At 40.3% G+C, this 10360-nt stretch overlaps 1 protein-coding gene across 1 annotated transcript in view; it reads left to right on the top strand.

Annotated features, from left to right (window-relative positions):
* Positions 1-10360, top strand: part of TPRG1 (tumor protein p63 regulated 1) — a 133996-nt gene that overhangs the window by 68112 nt on the left and 55524 nt on the right. The window contains exon 4 of the mRNA XM_006765863.2: positions 3965-4141. Within this exon, the coding sequence (XP_006765926.1) occupies positions 3965-4141 (177 nt within the window). The remainder of the gene's footprint in view (positions 1-3964; positions 4142-10360) is intronic.

Raw genomic sequence — 10360 nt, forward strand, 5'->3', positions numbered from 1 at the left:
TAAGTTGTTCCGTGACGGAGCTCGTAACTCAAATTACTCGTTTGTCAATTCAACAGCGAACGAGTGAGACACGTGATGCTGGGCTGATGTTGTGGCGTTCACTGTGAAGTTCGCTGGGCCAACTAGCGGTGGGGTATCTGAAGCTGGCTCGTAACCCAAATTTTAGCTCGCAACTCAAAGCAAAAATCAGCCGAGAGACGGCTCATATCTCGAAAAACTCGTTAGTTGGGACACTCGTAAGTCAAGGCCCTACTGTATATCTATTTGTTTACTATTGGAAAAGGAGAATAGAGAGTAGATAGGCCTGAGTTGGTGATTGGAATTAATTAAGCTATTAGTAGAAGAAGAGAACAACTGAGGAGTGGAAAAACAGAAGCAAAAAAAAAAAAAAGAAGAAAATTGAAAAATAAAAACAAAACTAACAATCAAAAAAAGAACAATAACAAGATAGAAAGAAAAGGGAAAAAAATGGCTATTGAAGAAAGAGAAGAGAGAATTGTGCCTGGACTTGGAGCAGGGGAGAGGAAATTAGATATATGAGTAAGATCAATTTTTAACAGGGAGTTTAAAGAAAGGATAGATAAAAATGAAAGCAGAAACAGGGTAAAAGAAACAGGATGAAAAAAGGGAAAAGTGAGAAAGAGAGTGTTGGCATAAAAGAAAAATTGATATAGAGTAAAATAATGCTAAAATAAAAATGAAAATAGAATGTAGAACACTAATCCAAAAATAAAATAAAACTTTAAAAAAGGTAAAATAATAGTAGTAATAATAATAATTAAAAACAAAAATGTCATAATAAAAAAGCTAAGTGAGAAAAAATATTAGTTTCTTAAGTAAAAGATAAAAAAATTAAAAAGTGAGGTAGTGAAGGTCGTTCACTTCCTCTACTGTTTTGCCTGGCATATCTGTTTCTTGTCAGGTAGTCAGCACAGTGTTGAAATTCCCTGTGATCCACTGCTCCTCTGTGTCATAAGCCACAACCCTGTTTTCAAGCAGGTGGGATCTCTTTGCTCACTTTGTTTCTCTGTCTGCTTTCAGTTGTATTTACACAAGAGTCAATTTCTGACACAACCCCTGGGTGATGGTATTTCTGTATTATTTTCTGGGACTAAATGGCCCCTTTATGCAGTGTTTAGACTCTTCTTTCCCTGCCACACTTAATTTTGGGCTGGAGGGACGGACTAACCCAGAACTAGTTTCCTGCTCATCTCTCCTTACTCTGATCCCCAGTTTCCACAAAAACAACTTTCCCCTGCAGTCTCAGTGAGTGTTTTTAATTGTAAGATTCTATGTACTAGACTTAGCAAGCAAAAGGAAGGAGGTTACAAAAAACAAAAGTGCTGCACTGACTCATGTCTTTTTCCCCTGGCACTGCATGGCTGGTATAGAACTTCAGGATGCCTTTCTGGTCACAGTCTCCCATGGCTGTGGACTTGTATCTAGAGTCCCCTTCTGCCAGCAGCCCTGTGGACCCCCTTCCACATTCAAGGGCTACACTAACTCCAAGGGCTGCAGATTCGGTGGGATGCTGTCTCCCTCTGAGTCTCTAGTCCCCACTGCACGAGTTTCTCCCTCCAGCCTGGATCCCAGATCTCACCTCTCTCCAGGAGATCTCTGACCTTTCCGTCCAAGGATTGCCTCACCAGCTGTGTTTAATTTGCCAATTCCGGGTGGGTGTTATTTGATTCAGCTGTTCCTTCTGACCTTTGTCCAAGGATTGCCTCACCAGCTGTGTTTAATTTGCCAATTCCGGGTGGGTGTTATTTGATTCAGCTGTTCCTTCTATCTGCTCTGTGAGAAGGCGCAGGGCCTGTCCACATATTCAGCACCACTTTGTCTCCCCAAACTTTTTAGGTGCCCATGGCCTGGGAGACTGGAGTCTCGGTGTTCATGGGTTCACAGCTTAGGCAGCTGATCCCTTGGCATTATGGTTGTAGGATCCTGGAAAGTATACACAGTCTCCTCAGTTGAAGGTAAGGCTGGGCTTCCAATCACAGCCACTCTCCCCTTCAAGATGGCGTGGTCTCTGAGGCATAGCTAACCTCTCTGGGAATGATTTCAGCAGTAGTAGAGGCTGCCCAGCCAGGGGAGTCTGGCCCCCCAGTCCCCAACAGTTCTGTGGAAAATAGCTCTCTTTCACTCGCAAATACAGACACTCCTTTCACATCCAAGCTCTCTCCTTTCTCTCTCTCACTCACACTATCTTGCAGCCTGCCATCCCATTGGCCACCATCTTGGCTCTTTGCTTCTTCTTTTTCTTTTTCTTTTTCTTTATCCTTATCCTTTTTTCTCTCCTTCATATCCCCTCCTATTACTCCCCCCATTGACTTAACTCCTCAATTTTTCCTGGTCATCTTTCCTTAAAATATACCGAGGAATGGCATTTATTTCAGTTACCCAAAATTATTTAGTGACTTAGTTCCCTGCCAGTGATAATAACAGTTAACTTTTAGGACACAAATTGAGAATCAGGTTCCTTAATTATCTCCCCAAACTAATGAGATTAATACTAGTCATGTCTCCATTTGCCCTCATGAAAAGTACACACACACACACACACACACACACACACACGTGATACTCAGACCTTCTCACGGCCATTGCTCTACTGTCTGTACTATGGTGTCCATTCTGATTTGTCAGTGTCCATGTGGTACCTGTTAGTAAGAATTTTACATAGAATTCCATCTTATAAATGGTAGTAAGTACCATAAAGAAAAAAAAAGATCAGGATGCTTCAAGAGAGTGTAATAGGGGGCCAAGTTTATATAGGAGTTTGTGAAATCATCTTTGGATGAGGCATGTGAACCATGACTTGGACAAAGAGTTTTCTCATCCTGCTGTGAGATGATGCTGGGCAGGGGCCAGACCATTCAGGGATCTTCAGTCCAATAGTCCAATTAGATAACTTGGATTTGATCCTAGGATCGAAAAGAGGTTATTTAATAAGGTGAACAAGGAGTAATTTTTTTTTCCTTCTTTATTTTAAGAATAGCACTGTGGTTACTGGGGATGGGAGTGGGGTGCTCATACTATCTTTTATTAGATTGATTCTGTGTACTGGGGATTTAGATGTAAATCAATTACAAATCACTTTTTTTTAGTATCTTAAGGAAGACAAAACATGTGCTAAAACAATTCCAATAAAAGTCATGAAGTGCTATGTACTAAAGGCTATAGTAAACATACAGCAAAGGGGCTGTGGGTGAGAGAAATTTTTGACCGTGTTCATTTTCTTTTAACCGGATGTCATTGCTTTGATTACTTCTTGTTCTCTTTTTGACAGATTTTTAACACTCAGAATTTTCCATGCATGCCCTGAAAGGCTTTTAAGTCTGAAGCAAACCAACTCAATAAATAGTTATCTAGTGTCTAGTTTGTCCTTGGCTCATAAGTATCCCACTTCACTCATTTTACTCTGTTTCTACTATAAGATATGATAGGATGGATGACCTTAAAATAGTGATGGGTATCAGTGGACCTATGTTCAAGTTCCCATTTTATCTCCAGTCAGCAATATGATGTTTGGAGATTAGCATAAACTAGTGCCTAGTGAGTAATATTTGTAGTGCAGATTGTGTTAGAACAAGGAGATATGTTTGGTGTCCTTGAAGGAAGATATGCTTTCATGAAGGTTTCCTACAGAGCTGGAAAGATAAGGAGGAGCATGAATCAGTTGACTGCCAACATGATACAAACTTATTATCCCCCTAATGGGTCCCATCATTGGTAACCATCTCTAAGCCAGGTGGCCATAAAAAATTTCCCTGAGCTCTTTCACCCTTCTTCTGACCTTGGTCATGGAGCCAGACTGAGGGAGAGAGGAGATAGTATTCCTTTTTACTGAATGATCAAACTTTACTATCTTCTGTGTTTCTAAAGATGTTTCAGTTAATGCCAGTATATTTAACTTGGAAAGTTTATGCAATCAACTATATACTCTCTGTGATGACTCTTACAGGATAGATCACTGGAACAATGAGAAGGAGAGGATTTTGGTGATCACAGATAAGACTCTCTTGATCTGCAAGTATGACTTCATCATGCTCAGCTGTGTGCAGTTGCAGCGAATTCCCCTGAGTGCTGTCTATCGCATCTGCTTAGGCAAGTTTGCCTTTCCTGGGATGTCGCTGGACAAGTGAGTATGATGTCTTAAAACTTGGGAAAGTGGTGCAGTGGGGGTGGGACATTTAGGAAAAACAATTATAAGTTCAATTCAGCTCTGTAAGTTGGAAGTATCCAGGGGAGAACAGTGAAACTCTCAGTTGAATTCATCAATCAATCATTGAACTCCTAATCTATGTCAGTCAGGGATAAATTTTTGAGTAAATTTTTACATAATTTTGAAAAACTGACAAGTAAATAGTTAAATATGAGGTGGAAAGAGCTGTGGGAGCATGGTAGGAGAGCTTCTCAACCAATCTGTTTGGCAGAGAATCAGCATGTGTCCTCTAAGAGGAACTGCCTGGGACTCTAGTAACCCTTCATCTTACTCAGTCTCAATTTCTACTGGTTTTTACAGCTGGAAGCTATTGGAACTTCTCTTTCCAGCACTGAAACCCTAGGCTTGGGGGCCAAGTGTGGGGCTGGGACCCCTTGCTCCTCAGGAGGAACCTCTGCAGCCAGAGGTATCCCTCTTGATTTTTATCCACCACACATCAGCGTGGGACCAGTCTGTTCCTGTCTTTCCCCTCCTACCAGTCTCCATATGACTTCTTCTTTAAATCCCTAGTTGTAGGACTTCCATTCAGCCAGATTTCAGGCATTTCTGAATGATGATTGTTCTGTAGTTTAGTTGTAATTTTGATATGGTTGTGGGAAGATGCAAGTTTTGTGTCTAAACTATGCAGCCATCTTGACTGGAAGTCCTAACAGCATTCTTATTCCTATCTGTTTTGAATGTTATCTACTGACTCCCTGATATAAACCCATTTACACTGATGACAACCCACTTCTTTCATCTTCTTGAAAAAAAGATGAAAACTCCTACATCATTCATTTTTTAAAGTTGTTTATAATTATCATTATAGTTACTTCAATGTTTACTTATTTAAATAATATACTTCCTCTGATGTTTTTCTTAAATAGTGTATATTAAGCTTCCACGCTAAAAAGTAATAAATGTGACTCTTCACACTATTCCCACATTCTCAAATCCTTCACTTCCCTTTCTGCATTAGTTTGCCAGACAAATTTCATTTTTATGGTATATTTTATTTTATTTCCCATGAGGCACCCAATTATTACAACAGAGAGTTGATGTAATTCCAGCCCTCCTAATTAACTTGTGCAGCTTTATCCAGATCTGCATTCTGGGGTTAGAATGAGAAAGCCTGTGCCAGCAGCTGGCATACTGTTAAATGTTAAAGGCTGTCTCTGAGCCCCTGGAGGTAGGAACATAGTGTAGTGGAGGGGTGTTTTTTAATGTTCTGCTCAGTTTTTTAGCAAACTTTCATAGTAGCGTTTTGCACTAGGATTAGAGTCCTGGATTTCAGTCACAATTTTACAACAGTTAACTTCGCTTCCTCATCTATCAAAGAGTCATTCATAGTAGTTGTCATTCTGCTTCATTAACAGTCTTATTGTAAGGCTCTAATGAGATAGCTTGAAAGCACTTTGTAATATGCCTCAAAGATATCAGGTGTTAACAAGTTCTGATTTTCTCCCAGATAAAAGCTTTTGTTAACAAGAAACTAAGTAGATTAATTTGATTGTTATCTTTATTTCCAAGTCAGTTGGCCCTTCCTGGTTGCATATTAAGTCACTATTATAAGGTCAAAGGTCAGAAAAAGGAGGAAGAGGCAAGGGAAAAATCAGCTGCTAAATAATCATAAATTGACTTCAGAGGAAAGCCCGGACACAGTCTGAGCAAATCCCCTTGTTATGAGAAAATGCAATGATTTAACATTAGCACCCGCTGGCTGTGGGTGGTAATATTGGCAGTGTTTGCCAAGAGGTTTTTACCTTCCCTGTACCATTGATCTTCAACATGCAAGAATTAGTAGGGCTGATTGACTACATGTTAGAGATGAGACAAGTGAGACCAAAAGGAGTTCAGGGATTCAGAACCATCAGCTAATTAGTATTAAAACTGGGTTTTAAAATCAGTTTTTCCAATTCTTTGTTCAGTATTCTTTCTTTTGAATAAATAATATGTTATCTCTGTTTCTCCCTTTCCCTTATCTTTCCTTCCTCTCTCTTCATTTCCCTTCCTTCCTTTGCTCTATGATCCCGCCTGTTTTGTCACCCTCTTTCCTCTTCTTTCCACTTCTCTGTCTCTCTGGGTGAAGATAACTTCTGTTAATGTGGCTTGTGCTTCTCTTTAGAAGCCATGAAGAGGACTATTGGAACTTAGTAGAACATGTGCCAGCTTATCCCACGTACTGGTGCTTACAAAACAGAGTTGTTTTGTTTTATTCACTGTTTGCCTTTGGCTCAGTGTAAAGAGAGAGAGACAATGGCAAGAGACAACTAAAGGCTGTGGATTATGTATTTGTGAGATAAAGGCAGATTCTCCTAGAATTAGAACATTCCCTAGAGACAAAACCGGGAAATGGTAAAAGGTCTGTTTTATCCACCAGTGTAACTAGTTGCTGGTACCTATCTTTTGTTATCTTTCCTTATCTGAGATGTAAACCCTAAATCTTATTTCTATTATAATTAAACTCATTCCCAGATTTTAATTAAAAATTAATTTCATAATCCAAACTGTGGACAGAGAGAAGAAGATGAGGCTTCTATGAGAATTAAGCATAAGGGTAGAGCTATAACTAATTTTAACCACATCAATTTCTTGCTGTTTAAATTTGGACAAGTCACTTTACTTGAGCTCTCAATCTTCAATCTATAAAATGTCAGTAATAGAACATCTCTGCCAGGTCTATCATACAGTTCATTGTAGATATAAATGATGGATGTGAAAGTGTTTTATAAATTGCAAATTGAGAAAATAAAGTAAGTTTTCACTTAGAGTTCTAAAAATTCCTATTACCTGTCAAATCACCCTTGCCCCCTATTTTTTAATATGCCCACACTAGATAATGATGAGAAAGCTGTGAGTCATCAGGTGCTTTGTTAGTAATCATGTAAATAGATGGTGGTGGGTCTGAAACAGGAGGTCATCTGATTTCAAATCCTCCTTTTGTCATGCACCTGATTCCCAAATCCTCAAATGCATTGTAGTTTTTCAGAGTAAATAGGCCCCCCCTCTCTTTAGCTCTGTTCCCGTCTGAACTCTATGATGAGGAGGTAGTCTTATGTTTAGAGAGCAGGTCTGAAGGTCTCCTGGGAGCCAGTCCTAGATTTGCTTCTAGTGACCTAGAACAATCAGACCACAGTCCTGGCTTCAGTCCCCTCTATAAACTGTAGAAGGTAACGGTATCTGTCTCAGTCTGTGTTGAGGATTAAAGGAGATAATACATAGAAAATGCTTAGAAAAGTGTCTGGTATGTAGTAAGTATTTAGAGGAGGCAAGGTTTTATAATAGGTTTGTTAGAAAGACACTGGTTTACTGGTGTAAGCACCAGGGACCTAGATCCTCATCCACTTTCTTAATATAATTCTCCTCTCCTTGCTGAATCTCTCAGCTTCCTTATTTTAAAAATTTCTAAGGGTTTTATTGGACTTCAAACTCTACTTTTGTGGTACTCCTCTATTGGTATAGCAATTTTCCAAAAGTCATTCATCTTAGAGAGCTAAATGATTTACCTAATCAATTACTCCTATGGAAAAAAAAATGTCTCTAAAGAGGTTTTCTGCTGGAAAATATTGCTATTTGCACACTGATTTGCTAACAAAAGCTGAGAGCGAAGGTCAGGCTGAGAAATGTCTTCCTGTGAGAGTAGGCGTCACACACTTATCTTTCCATTTTAAAATTTGCTGTTTAAAGTTTGCATTCTGCAAATTTAATGGACAGGCAATGCTGCAAAAGTGAGGCCTCAGAAACTGCTTGTGGTGGTCACCACCAGCCTCTCTGTAGAGATGCTGGAGAAAACAGCAGCTAGGAGCCGTCCCCTGTTGACATCTGAAGGTGGGAAGGAGGGCATTCCAGACATTACTCCATAGTCTCAGCCTAGCTCCCTGGGATCCAAAGGCCAGGAAGCTGCTCTGTGCCCCCAAGAGTTCTAATTTGGCCTCTGATCCTCAGACAAGAGCTTCAAAGGGCCTCTGCTTTGCTCTGGGTGAAATCGGCTCGTGGCCCAGGCTGATTCTGCTGGCTTCGCATCTGTCAGTGTGTTCTAATCACTGTTATAAGAGGGCTTCTGCAGAACACCTTGTAAAATATTTTCTATCACTCCAGCAACATCTCCTGTCTAGACAATCTAATTATGAGCGCAGAGCAAACAGCTGAAATGTATGCCGCCCCCAAGGGTTGCCTAACTCCAGGAATGGGGATGGGAAGACAGGGGAGGAGGTGGATGGCATTGGTTCCTTTTTGTTGACTTGACCAGAAAATTAAGCCCTTTAAAAGAATCTGGCTAACTTTTAATTAAAAAGAAATGATCTGGTGGAAGCAGGCATTTTGTTGTTTTTCCAAACTCAGTGGAGGATTAAAGGTACTGATTTATTTGCCTCCAATCACATCTTTTTCTTGGCTTCAAAAGTGGTTTGTGGTCTTTGCTTAAAAAAGAAAAGCCACTGATTTAATAATCCACCCTCCCAGCACCATTCTGAAAATGAAAAGTGGCTCCCTACAGGTATGTTCTTTCCAAGTAGTGATCTGATTAATTCACAAGTCTTTTCTGAGCTTGGCCAGGTGGCTGGTCTTGTACATGACAAGGTCAGGAGACATGGATTCTATCCCTGAGATGTTCACAAGCTCAAGGGATCACACACACACACACACACACACACACACACACACTCATGCTTTGACCAGGATTTGGTTAGTGCTTCGGTGGAAAGCCAACAGTGTCATGGGCACACGAGAAGGAGAAAGAATTTCTACTGGGAGGTGTTGGAAGATATAATGGAGGAGGGGTGATAGGAGCAGGTTTTTATAGGATGAGCAGAATTTGGACAGAGATCGGAAGGAGCAGTGAGGTCCATATATAAGTAGGCAAATGCCCAGGCAGTATGATCATTCCAGGCCTTCAAGGGGCTGGGTCCTAGTTGCTGGGTAAGTATGGTGGATGTTTCTGAATGGTTTTGAAGAATAATAATATGAGGATTTTGGGTTTTAGTTATACTAGGGCATGAGATGTTGAAAGTTTTGGGGGTGTTGCCTAAAATAATTAGCATTTTGCTTCAGGAAGATAAGGGTAGTAACACTATTGGAAATGTGTTGGAGAAAACAGAAACTATGGGAAAGAGCTGACCATGGAAGAGATTCTCTAATAGTAGAGTGGGGAAATCATAACGACCTGAATGGGGCCAATGGGTGAGTAAAGGAGGGCATGGTGGGTGTGAGAAGACTTGGCTGAAGTAGAATTTCTGGCATGTGATGACTGGATTGGGTTTTCTAGTATGGGAGAGGGAGGGATGGATAGGGAGCCTCCAAGTGGAAGGTGAACTTTGTTTTATTGTGTAGTGTGTCTGATAGGCTATGGGAAAAGATGATGGTTGGGAGAAACTACTCATATGACCAACATTTATTAAGCACTTGAATCACAAGTTGCTGTGCTGAGTATTGTGATACAATTGTGCTAAAGAGAGTATTTTTTTTATCATTGAGCTCACAGTCAGCGGGGCAAAGACAGCAATCAAATAATCATACTAATATGTATAAAATTACAATGATGGTATTTTGAAGAAGAGATATAGGAGGTGTGTGAATTATCTATTGCCATGTAACAAGTTACCTCAAAGCATAGTACTGTAAAATAACATTTATTGTTTCTGTTTCAGAGTCAGGAATATAGATGGGTATGACTTAACTGCATCCTTTGGTTCGGGATCTCTCCAAAATTTCAATGAAGGTGTCACTGAGGCTGTGGCATCTCAAAGCTCAACCAAGGGAGGATCACTTTTAAGCTCACTGGTGTAGTTGTGGGCAAGCTCAGGTCCTCACTGGAGTTTGGCCAAACATATCCCTTCCCTAAGGCTACTGACAACATGGCTACTGGCTTCTCTAAGAGGGAGCAAAGGAGAAATCAAGAAATAGCAAGAAAAGTTGAGAAAGGTAGAAGCCACAGTCTTCAGTTAACCTAATAGTGGAAGTGACAGCTCATCACCTCTGCCACCTCTGTTCACTAGATGTGCCTCACACTAAGGGAGGCTATCACCAAAGGGCATGACTGTCAGAAAGTAGACATTATTGGAGGTCATCTGAGAGGTAGCCTACCACATGCAAGATATCAGAATATTTATTACAGGATTTAGACCCAAATTGGAGGGTGAAGATCAAGGCTTTTTTTTT

This window comes from Myotis davidii, unplaced genomic scaffold, assembly GCF_000327345.1.
Source record: "Myotis davidii unplaced genomic scaffold, ASM32734v1 scaffold41, whole genome shotgun sequence".
Classification (NCBI taxonomy): Eukaryota; Metazoa; Chordata; class Mammalia; order Chiroptera; family Vespertilionidae; genus Myotis; species Myotis davidii.